The sequence below is a fragment of the Trichosurus vulpecula genome, chromosome 4, assembly GCF_011100635.1.
Source record: "Trichosurus vulpecula isolate mTriVul1 chromosome 4, mTriVul1.pri, whole genome shotgun sequence".
Taxonomy (NCBI): domain Eukaryota; kingdom Metazoa; phylum Chordata; class Mammalia; order Diprotodontia; family Phalangeridae; genus Trichosurus; species Trichosurus vulpecula.
The window spans coordinates 14,903,315-14,915,568 of NC_050576.1; the positions used below are offsets into that span (position 1 = coordinate 14,903,315).

The 12,254-nt window shown below is 43.1% G+C and overlaps 1 protein-coding gene across 1 annotated transcript in view; it reads right to left on the minus strand.

Moving 5' to 3' along the window:
- Positions 1–12,254, minus strand: part of CACHD1 (cache domain containing 1) — a 141,463-nt gene that overhangs the window by 40,352 nt on the left and 88,857 nt on the right. Inside the window, exons 10-13 of the mRNA XM_036757767.1 lie at positions 9,090–9,213; positions 7,363–7,480; positions 2,712–2,880; positions 397–539 (exon numbers count right to left, since the gene is read on the minus strand). Of these exons, the coding sequence (XP_036613662.1) occupies positions 397–539; positions 2,712–2,880; positions 7,363–7,480; positions 9,090–9,213 (554 nt within the window). The remainder of the gene's footprint in view (positions 1–396; positions 540–2,711; positions 2,881–7,362; positions 7,481–9,089; positions 9,214–12,254) is intronic.

Below are 12,254 nucleotides of genomic sequence, written 5' to 3' on the forward strand. Positions count from 1 at the left end.
AAAATCTCATCTTTGCTTTTTGGGATCTGGAATCATCTTTCCCTAACCACAGACAGCAGGGATGCTTCACATCTTTCCCCTGGGAAAATAAGGGCCTCCAAAGACTTTACTGCCCTCTGTTTCACACTCAACTCTCCCCCCCTTCTCTTCCCTTGAAAACCTATGTTGCATCTAAAGCCTGAAAAGGATTCTTTAGCTAGTCTGCAGGGCTTCCTAATCCATCAGAAGGGTCCCCACTGATCAGCTGTGGCCAAGTCATATGCTGTCTGCCATTATCCCTCCAGCTGAGGGGCATGGCCTGGGCCCAGAGTTCCCACACTGCAGGATCACTGCCTCAGGCTTCAAGGCCACCCCCAGGGATATGCATCCCTAAACAATCCATAGACAAGTGCTTACTTTCAGCCCAGGGTTGGCGATGAGGCGGGTGTTGTCACTCAGGTAGGCAGTATAGTGTTCTACCATGCGCTTGGTCTCTGGTTGGCTCAGATGCTCATAGGGAGAAGAAAAACTGCCTGCAGATAGCATAACCGTGGGGCTTTCTGAAAGACACCCATATAAAAAAGAATTAAAATCAACTGTATTTTCATTCAAATGCTGAAGAATCAAGAGTCACTCAGCCCCCTTTCAGCTCCTATACACCAGTTGAACTGGACTATTGACCATCCCCAGGATATTCTTCTCACATCTCATTTTTCTACCTCCATGTTTTTGCCCATGCAGTTCCCTCCTCCTGGAATCTGCTCTCCACAGCTAATAGCTTGTCAAATTCTTACTGGCCCTTTAAAAACCACTTTAAGTAGTATTTCCTGTCTTCCCCAATGGGGCATAGTTTTCTCTTCACCTTTGCCTTTTAGAATCCCTAGATCCATTCAGGGTTCAGTTTCAGGCTAAGAGAAGGTTGCCACCTTCTCTAACCACCCAGTTCTTTAAATCCTCCTTCCTCATCAAACGAAATATTTGTAAAAGTGCCTAACACAGGGCCTGGCACATAGTAGGCACTTAATAAAATCTTATTCCTTTCTCTTCCTCAATCACTGTGCATTAAAAAAAAAATTCCATATTTATTCATCTATGAATGTGCTGTCTCCTCTGGTACAGTATAAGCCTTTGAAGAGCTTTTTGTCTGTTTTGTATCCCAGGTGCTCAGTAAAGAGCCTGGTATGGAAAGATCCTTTATTAATGCAGATAAGCATCTTTTTGGAGTGCTTAATAAATGGATGGTGATTGACTGACTAGCTGACTGTGTAGTGTTGCCTCCTGCTCCAAGGACATCCTGCTGGATTGGCTTCTTTCTTTCGTTTTTCAACCTTCCAGGATCAGGGATTCTACCCATGGGATTCCATTAGTCTCCACCATGCAAGTTACATCTTGGTCAATGGTCCTTCAGAGCCACCGTGGCTACAAGATGGATCACCCTCTTGTCCAACTAGTGATGGGACTTTGTGCACTTAGGAAGCAGGTCCTCCAACATTGGCCTTCATGGCCACCTCTTACTGGGCCTAACTCAGAACCTTCCCATGAAAGAACCAGTCAAAGTCCAGTCTTTGACAGCACAGGCTGGGAGAACTCAGGGCCATCACCACTCCCAAACATGGCACCTGAGGAAGACTGTGGAAGAAGACATTTTTTTCTAAAATGAAAATATCCCAACAAAATCAACACATCCAACCCAGGACAACAAGCATTTATTGAGTACCTACTATGTGCAAGGTACTGAGTGTAGCTCTGGGGATATAAAAATAACAGAAGTTTGCATTCTCTGGGATTAGGAGAAGTCTGCTGCATGTAAACAGATCAGCACACACATGGCGCAGGATACTTTGAGAAGAAAAGAGCACATGACTAGGGCACTAGAAAAGGTTCATGAGCTGGGACTGGAAAGGGGCTAGGCATTCTAAGAGGTGGGGCTAAGAAGGGAAAGAGTGAGTGAAAAATCTCAGAAGCAGGAGATGGATTGCCATGTTGGAAAACCTCTGTCTTTGGTGGGCGAAGCCATGGCTTGATTCCCTATGAGACCTGAGATAAGACAGCTTCCTTCCTTGAAAAATGAAGGAGTAGAATTTGATGACCTCCAAGGCTGCTTTTACCTCTCAATCTATCAGAATATGATTAAATAATCTTCTCACTTTGTGGGACAACACACAAACCACTTTGCCTCCCTAGACTTGAGAAGACTGGACTAGATGGTTTTATTCCCTATGCGAAATTTTTACAAAGTCACTCCATCTTTCTGGGCCTCAGTTCATCCCTGAGATAAGAAGTGGCAGCTGGGTGGCACAGTAGGTAGTGCTCTGGGCTTAGAGTCAGGAAGATTTGAGTTCAAATCTGGCTTCATGCACTAACTGAGCAAGTCACTTAATCTTAGTTGCCTCCGTTTCCTCATCTGCAAAATGAGCTGGAGAAGGAAATGGTAAGCCACTCCAGTGTGCTTACCAAGAAAACCCCAAATGGGGTCATGAAGAGACAGACATGACTAAAAGGACTAACACCATCCTCAACAAGAGAAGGCGTTCCTCTAGACAACTTTTGAAGTCCCTTTGTGACACTAATACTATGATCTGATCAATAAACACTTATTGAGTATCTCCAGTGGGGGAGACCAGGAATGAAACAAGGAGTCTCCTTCCCCAACCTCTGCTCACAGCATATCTTCCATGATGGTTTGCTGAAAGGAACAGAAATAGAAGCTGGGAAGCCTCCCTGGGCATTACCGAGGGTAGAGAGCTGCTTGAAATGGAGGCAAGCGCTGGGCTGGCCCAGCAGATCCAGCCGGTGGTAGAGCAGCTTGCTGCTGGGCACTGTGTTCAGGTTCTTCAGCTGCCTGACGGGCACCTCCGGCTGGATCACTACGATGCACAGGATGAAGGAGGTGTCCTGCACCTGAAAGCAAGGCCAAAGACACACCATCAATGATGCTACAGTTGCAGTGGGAAGATGGCAAGCTGGCAGGTTCTCTATGTTGTTGGCTCTGCTTTCCTGTGGGAAAAAGTCACAGGGAAGAAATGTCTCTGCATCATGCACAGAGCCCTGGTCTTGAAGGAAAGGAGACCCAGGCTCCATATCCCCAATTTCCAGCTGAGCAAATCATTTAACCCTGCTGTGCCTCAATTTTCTTATCTGTAAAATAGGAATAATAGGAATATCTACTTCACAGGGTGTGGTTGTGACGATCAAATGTAATAGTATACCTAAAACGGGGTATGGTATTGGTATGGGTAAGGTGATGGACTTGGAATCAGGATGTCCAGAGTTCAAATCCTGCCTCAGACACTTAGTAGCTGTGTGACCCTGGGTCATGCACAACCTCAATGGGTTAATAAGAGCACCAATGTCCCAAGCTTGTTATGAGGACTGAACAATACGTAGAAAAGACACTGCAAACCTTAAAGTGCTATGGAAATGTGAGCCATTGTTAATGTCATCACTACTACCAGGTCATCGTTGGGATCAAATGAACAAAAGACTGTAAAATTGCAAATCTCCAAGTACTATAACATATCAGTTGCCCTTCTTGTTCTTGTTATGATTATTTATATAATGGAGAGAGAAGGCCTAAAAGAGTTTGAGAAAGTGTTCAGGGGACAGGCACCATTGGCCATTCCTAATTTTCCATATTAAAAGATGCCACCAGTAGGGTTGAATTGGGGAAAAAAATCAATTTCCTTTGGGAAAACATTTTGGAGGTTAGATTGGGTGAGGTGGGAGGGAATCAATCCCAAATCCAGGCAAGTGTGAAACCACTGGGAAGCTTTAGCTAGGGTTTGTCACCGGTGTGGTTCTCCCCAGCTCAACTCCCCTTCCCTCACTTATGGCTGGCTGGGACAAAGCATCCTCTCCCAGCCCAATGAATAACACCAGCTTTAAGCACCCAGGCTTCACCCTCTCTCTCGGCTTGCCACCTGGCTCATATTTTGAATGGGAATGATGATGGGTAGGGAACACACTTTGGGGAGACAAGTGGGGAAGGCTTTGGCAGGTAGGAGAGACAATGAATGGTTTTGGTTTAAAACCGGACATGTGGTTAAACCCAATTCATTCCAAAATGAAGATCCCTAAGGCTCCTGCTGGGTCTCAGTCTCATGATCTGTAAAAATTAGGAGGTTTTACTGGAGGATCACACTACCTTGGTGACTGCTCAAATCTGGGCCTCGTGAATTAACAACATTAACAAAGGAACCAACCAAACCTGAGCAAAACTATCATGCAAAACACTAGAAAGACCAGTGGGTTTGAAACCAGAGGACCACAGTGGAATCCCAAATCTTCCTCTACTGCCCGTGGGATCTTTGGCAAGCTGCTAAACCTCTCTGTTTGGCCCCCAGTCTGCTCATCTGCAGTGGTAATGGAGCAGTAGAATGGATGTTCCCTGGGCCCCTCCGGCTCTAAAGCTTTGCTTCTCCTCATTCCTGGGTGTGGGGGGGAGGGGAGACCTCTAAATGGAAGCTTGGTTTTGTTTTTGTCAGTCTGGAAGAGACTATGGAGCTCATCTCTTCTAGCTTCTTCATTTTGAAAATAAGGAAACTGAGGCTCAGAGGGGTAAATCCAGCCAAGGTCCCACAGCTGGTTAAGTGAGGGCAGAGCTGGGGTTCAACCATGCATCTGATGACTCTGTTTAGCCAGGCTTTCCTTGACACCAGAATTCCCTTTAAAAGCCACCCAAATGGCCTCTGGTCTGGCAGGTTGTAGGAGCATGTCTTATTCAGAGACAGGCAGACCTGATGGATGATCAGATAGCTCCCAGCCTTGAGTTTGGGGACAATCATGGCAGGATGGGCAGCACAACTCAACACAATTCTCCTGCCTTCTCCAAATCTCTCTGTCTCATCTACAAAGGGGCGGGTGATCCATCTGCTTGTACTACTCTACCTCCTCCTCCTGGTCTTGTGGAGGGGATCCAATGAGACCATGCATCCAGGCAGTGCTGGATTCAAAGGACCTGGGTTCAAATTCCACCTCTAAAATGTGTTACCTGTAGGACCCGGGCCCCCAGTCACTCAACCTCTCGTTTATAAAATGAGAGAATTGGATGAGGCGGTCTCTGACGTCTCTTTCAGCTCTAGATGCTTGGTCTTATAATCCTGGATAAAACACTTTGAGAACCTTAAAATGCTATGTTAATGTCAGATATCAACCTTTCTTAGAATAACAATGGCAGCACTGACATAGCACTTTTAGTGACAAAGCACTTTATAAATACTATTTCATTTTAACCTTGAAACAACTCTAGGAAGTAGGGGCTATTATTACCCCCATCTTACAGATGAGTAAGCTGAGGCAGATAGAGGTTAGGTGACCAGTGTCTAAAGCTGGATTTGAACTCAGATCTTCCTGACTCTAGTACTCTATATTCACTAAGCCACCTAATAACAAAACAGTAAGTTTGTTAAAAAATTTAATAGATAACATTGTAACAAAATTTCATAACATCATCAGGAGGTTGGCATGTGATTGGACAGCCTCCTTGCTTCACTGGTTTTCCCATTTGCTGGGCGTCCTGGAGGAAATCATGTCTGCATAATTGGAATTAAAATTAGAATTCTAACTAGCAAGGCTCTGGAGAGCAAATCCATCCGTAGGACACACCATCCCAGATTTTTCCAGTCCGTTCAGAGAGGCTTTGGTTACATGATGCCCTTAAGCTTTTCAAGCTGGTGACTTAATCACACACACACACATACACACACACACACACGCACGCGCGCGTGTGTGTATGTATATGTATAACATGAATTTATATATGTGTGTATATATACAATATATATGAGTTTATACATGTGTGTATACACAATATATAAGTTTATGTATGTGTGTGTTATATATGTACATACATACATATATGTATGAGTTTTATGTGTGTATGTATATTAGAGATATAATACACATATATGTACAATATATATGGGCTTATAAATGTGCCTATATCTTTGCCTTTCTGCCTATCTATCTATCTATCCATCCATCCATCCATCCATCTTAAAGTTACCTTGTCTAAATGCCTTCCATTGTCCACCAGTACCTGCTAGATTTTCTGGTGCAGGCCCTCAGTCAATTATTCCTGATCTAAGCTAAATCTGCCTGATTTCTCATGTAGCAACATTCCTTTTTCCTGAGCTTTATTTAAGTGTTCAGATTTGATCACAAATTAAGTTAGACAGCTCAAAGTGCATTTTTTCTTGCTAATGGGTAGAAAGAATTTCTTTTTTTTTTCTTTCTTAGAAGCTGTTCATTTTTTTGCTTCTTAATCTTCTACTTCAGTTTCATCTGTCAAATGGGAGAATTGTGGACAAGTTGGTCCTTGCCTTAGAAGGGATGAAAGCAGTTGGCCTATGTAGCCAAAGGAAGTGGGGAGAATGTCGAAGAGTCACATTCACAAAGTGAGACAGCACCCCTTTCCCCCTTTACAATGGAATACCTAATTAATTCGTCACAATACTGAATTGGGGGCAGCTAGGTGGCAAAGTGGATAGGGTGGTTAGTCTGGAGTCAGGAAGAGTCCTTTTCCTGAGTTCAAATCTGGCCTCAGACACTTACTAGCTGTGTGATCCTGGGCAAGTCACTTAACTGTTTGCCTTGGTTTTCTCACCTGTAAAAGGAGCTGGAGAAGGAAATGGCAAACCATTCCAGTATCTTTGACAAGAAATCCCCAATTGGGGTCTGACCAAGAGTCAGACACCCCGTATCCATTCACTGTGACACTGAGCTATGTGGTTGATGTGTACAAACTGCTTTAAAAACTTTAAAGTCTATAAAATAGCAGTTATTATTACTCAAATACGTGAAGGAGTTCCAGTGTGGGAACTACTGTCAGCAATACACATTGCAGCCTGTTTATAAGAATAGTTAAGGGCAAATGGGGGTTAAGGGTCATAGGGTAATTCAGGGTCCAAAGCAGGGCTTGGCACTGGCTCCAAGACCAACATTCTGCCCAGAGGTACCATGCTGTGTCTCTCAGTTATTACTTACATAATAACTGGGTATTATTATACATCATTCACCAAGCACTTATTAAGCAATGACTATGTACTTGGTACTGGAGATACATAGCGAGACATGAAAAAAAACGAAACCTTCCCTATACTAATTCATTCATTCATCAATCAATCATTCATTCAGCATTTATTGAGCCCCTACTATGTGCCAGACACTGTGTTAAGTGTTACAGATACAGAGACAAAAGAGAAACAGCTCCTGCCCACAAGGAGATTATATGCCAACAACAAAGACGGTGATAGTCTATTAAGACCTGAAAACAGGAAGTAGCAGCAGGTCGATTTACTTAAAATCCCATCATCCACTCTGCCAAAGCTTGGTCCCTGAAGCACAAGCACTATGTTTCCTTTCCTCCCCTCCCCCCACACTCACCATCTTCCAGGCGTAGCTGACATTATATGCTTCTTTTCCAGTTTCTCGAAGTTTGTTTATATGCCAAGACAGTGATGAGTTCACGGGGACTGTGATAATCTGGCTGCCTAGAGGGAGGCTACATGGGCAAATAGAATTAAGTACTTCAGGCAAAAGATAAAATTAAGCATTTAATTACAGAAAGGGAAGAAGCTGTGAGTCAACAACCCCCTCATGATGTTTTTAAAACACTGGGGATCCTCACTTAGGAAGGAGATAATGGGCTGTTGAAATTCAGCAAAGGCGGCCATCCTATTTGTTTTGCATGGAAAATACCGTGTTCTTCATTCTTCCTTTTCCCCAGCAGGAATTAATGATCGGTCAGTGAGTTCTAACCAGCCAGCTCTGAGAGGCAACTTTCTGTGTCTGGCCTTCTGCTCTGCCTCAATGGCGTTTCCCAACTGGGGGAGATCTGCTCTGCTCTTCATTGCTACTTATGGGATTTAAGTCTATAAAATGAGCATGAAGGCCCTTTCCAGCTCAAACTCTAGATCATATGACCCAGTGAAGCAAGGGAGATGGTATGCAGCTGTGTGCAATTAGGGCATCCCTCTGATCATTTCTGGGGCTGCTGGGTGGTGCGGTGGATAGAGCACTGGGCTGGGAATCGTGAAGGCTCATCTTCCTGAGTTCAATCTGGCCTCAGACACTTACTAGCTGTGACTCTGGGCAAGTCACTTCCTTTCTTTACCTCAGTTTCCTTAACTGTAAAATGATCTGGAGAAGGAAATCGCAAACTGCTCTAAGTCTCTTTTCAAGAAAACCCCAAACAGGGTTACAAAGAGCCAGAAACAATTGAACAATAAAAGCAAAAACAGTCTTTTCTAACACCTGTGAGGCTCAGTTTGCCGCCAACTTAACCCCTTCCGTAGTGGCCTTTTCCCACTCATTCTACTAGGGGCAGGGCTTTTTGTGAGGATGCCTATCTGATTTAACAGTGGGAGGGAATGTGAGTAGAGAATTTGCTTAATAGAAACTTCCTTTTCTTTCTCATCTTCCTACAACACGCAGTAATAGTAATCTAAGGACTGGCTGGATTGGCAAACTTTTGGCCACATCCGAAGAGGAAAATATTAGCAATTACAATTGATGCTACATTTTCATTATAAGGATGCAAGTTGTTTATTTTTAAGTTCCGTTGATGACTTGAAAACATCAACGTCATTTCTGAAGCCTACAACCCCACTCCTAGAATCCTCCCTTGTAGCCGTGAAATTCTTTTAAGCAAAGCAGACTGCTGCATCGGCCATGCCTGACAGTGCACACTCCAGTCTGCACCTGAAGTTCAGTGCCCCTTTATGGAGTAGGGAGGGACAACATCCCCATCAGTTCTCAGGAATCCACGCTGCTCACTGCATCAATCTGAATTCCTATGACTCTGGGGTCATTTTCTTTTTGGGGGGGTGGAGAGAGGCAAAGGCAGGGCAATTGGGGTTATGTGACTTGCCCAAGGTCACACAGGTAGTAATTGTGTCCAGCATATGAGGCCACATTTGAACTCAGGTCCTCCTGACTCCAAGGCCGGTGCTCTACTTACTGCTCCACCTAGCTTCCTCTGAGGTCATTTTTTTTCCTATTATTTTAGTCATTATGGATGTTAATGACATTCATGAATATGACACATCTGGATATTTTCTCTGAGAAAATGCTTCACTTGGAGAACTTCTAGAGCATCCACTTGTCCTTACCTTAGAATATTCTGCCTAACCAACTCGAATTTGGGGATGTTTTCATAATGAATGATGTCAGTGTGAAGAGGGGGCTCCGACAATAAGTAAGGCCTTGTCAGTGATGGATGCATAAGGGTGTAGCCTGGAATAAGAAGGAATAAAGAAATATAGCAGCAGAAATTATTTTGGGCACACTCGCATGGACTGATCTGTGTACACTGGGATCCCTCCCTTCCCCCACACCAGAATGTAAGCTGCTAGAGGGCAGTGGGATCCCCTTAATGTTCCTCCAACCAAAGTTGGGTGACTCTGTTAATAGTCTCTAGAAAAGGACACACACAAAAGGAAAAAAAAAAACTTGGACAATATTGTTACTAACACGCCAAATTTAAATACATTAAAACAATTTAAAACTCTCAATAACAGAACTATACAATTTCATATAAAATCCTTTCTTTTTTTAGAATAATGTAATATCTATGTTTGGTGATGACTGTTAAATTCATAACAAAAAATGAAAAGAGAAAAAAAAATCTTGTTCGGGTATGGGTTAGATTTGATGATCACAGAGACTTTTCCAAATCTGAAGTGGTTTCATTTTCATCTTTAAGCCTAGAACATAGTAGGGTTAAATAAATGCTTGTTAGTTTGATGAATGAATGAATGAATTAACAGATGAATGAGTGAAAATCACAAAATATGTCGTAAGAAATCTGGGCTTCAGTGAGGTAGTCATAGTTTGTTAATGTTGTTCAACTCCTAAGATTGAGGGTCATTGAGAAGTCCAAATATGACAATGTCTATGTAGTGTTTTTAATTTTCAAGTGTTATGTAAATGTCAATTGTTATTAATAATGATAACACAAACCATACAAGCTTAATCCCAATCAATTAATCAAACACCCAACAGGCATTTATTAGAGCATCTACTCTGTGCCAGGTACCATGGTAGGCCCTGGGGATGCAAAGTGGGGGAAAAAATCTTGTTGAGGGCCAAAGGATTCATTTTAGCTGTGCTAAAACCTGCTCAGGTTCTCTCTACAATAATATTTTGAGGGTATTATGCCTAGGCAGCTGGGTGGCACATGGGATAGAATGCTGTGACTGGAGCCAGGAAAACCGGAATTCAAATCTAGCCTCAGACACTTACTAGCTATGTGACTTTGGGCAAATCACTTAATCTCTGCCTCAGTTTCCTTATCTGTAAGATGGTGATAATAATAGCACCTCCCTCCTAAGGTTATTGTGAGGATCAAATGTGTTAACAATTGTAATGCACTTAACGGCCCTTGGAATTTAGTAAGCTTTTGATGTTTATTCCCATCCCCCTCTTTATCCTTTTAAAAATCCCAGCTATCACTTAAATCCTTAAGCCATAAATCTGTGAAAAAGTAATAATGCAAGCCTGGGATATAATAAGCTCAGGGGAAAAAAAAGCCCAAGCATTAGGAAGACTGATCCGGCTCTACCTTTCCCCAAGTTCTCCTTCCGTCCAATTCCCTGACGGTGCAAATATTCCTCACCTGCCTCTCACCGCAGGAAACCCATGAATATTTATTCTCTGGGTTATCATCATTACTGCCTTTCATTCCCTTAATTAAACTGCCTTTGGACAGAACTAGTCCAACTACTTTTGCATTAAATTTTCCTCCTGCCTTAAGATCCCCTGTCACTGACAAATAAAGAACTCTACATCACAGCAGGGAGTCCACAGGCTGTGAGTAACAGAACTGTTAGCACAGCAGGGAAGGCAGCACGGCTGAAATGTAGGAAAGGGGGTGGGGGGAGGGGTGGTTAGGTGGCTGCTTGTAACAGGAGAAGCCATTCCTCTCCACACTCCCCTGGCCTGAGGCAGGTCTTTAAATGTTATTTTTAAAATGACTGCATCGTGTATTTTTTTGATAACTCTATCAACGTATTATTGTTATTATTATTATTATTATTATTTCATAACCCTATATAGTTCTGTGGGTAGCCGATGTACCTAAGATAAGTGCCAATGCTATTGGTGCCAAAATATGGAACCTGACCCAAACAAGGCCATGGATGAAAGAAACGTGACGTATCATGAGAAAACATGGGGAAGGGGTAAGGTACAAGCCAGTCATCGAAGTGACAGGGTGTGATGGTTTGAGAGTCCCCAGGGGGCTACCTTCCCCCATTTGTGAATTCTTACACTTCAGCTGGGACTTCTTATGGCTGAAAAGGGAGCCAACAGGGAATTTTCTAGCTTTGTAATCAAAGGTCCGATATTAAAATCCTGCCTGGGACATGTATCTTCTGTGGCATCCTGGGTAAATCACTTCATCTCCTCGTGCTTGTTTCCCCATCTGTAAAATGTGGGACTGGGCCCAGCTGCCTTGTAAGGTCCTCTCCAGCTCTGGATCTCTGAGCTTATGCTCTTGGTATTTTTAGGGAGTGGCCCAAGGTGAGCTTCTGTTTTCAAATTCAGAAGACATTTCAGATGAGAATTGTGCCCTTCCAGGGAGACTGCTCTCTTAGCAAGAGGCCAGCATTCCTTCATTCAGCACCCATGCGTTAAATGCCTACTATGGGCACAGCACGGTCATATATGTTAGAAGAGACATTAGTTAAGACCCAGTCCCTGAATTCATGGAACTTCCAGTCTTGTCAAATGTTAAGACTGAACCATGGAGAACTATAATACAGGTGGCAACCAGGTGGTATAGTGGATAGAACACTGGCCCTGGAGTCAAGAGGACCTGTGTTCAAATTCAGCCTCAAACACTTGACACTAGCTGTGTGATTCTGGGCAAGTCACTTAACCCCAATTATCTCACAATATCCCTCCAAGGCCTCATGGGATAGAAGAGAGGGCATAATATTTGGAGTTAGAAAGACTTGGTTCAAATCTCATCTCAAGTACTTACTAATTATGCATTTCTGGTCAAGGCACCCAAATCCTCTGGGCCTCAGTTTCCTCACTTACAAAAAGAGGCATCTAAGGTACAGTTACTGACATATGATCCTTTGATTTAGGGGCTCTTTCCTTTGGCTCTGTGAACTTAATTTTTTTAAAGATAAATTTTTTATGTAAATGGTTTCCTTTATAATCCCATGTATTTTATTTTATGCATTGAAAATATGACTCTGAAAAGAGTTCATAAGTTTCAACAGATTACCACCAAAGGGTCCATACCCGACCCCTTAAAGTTAAGAAAT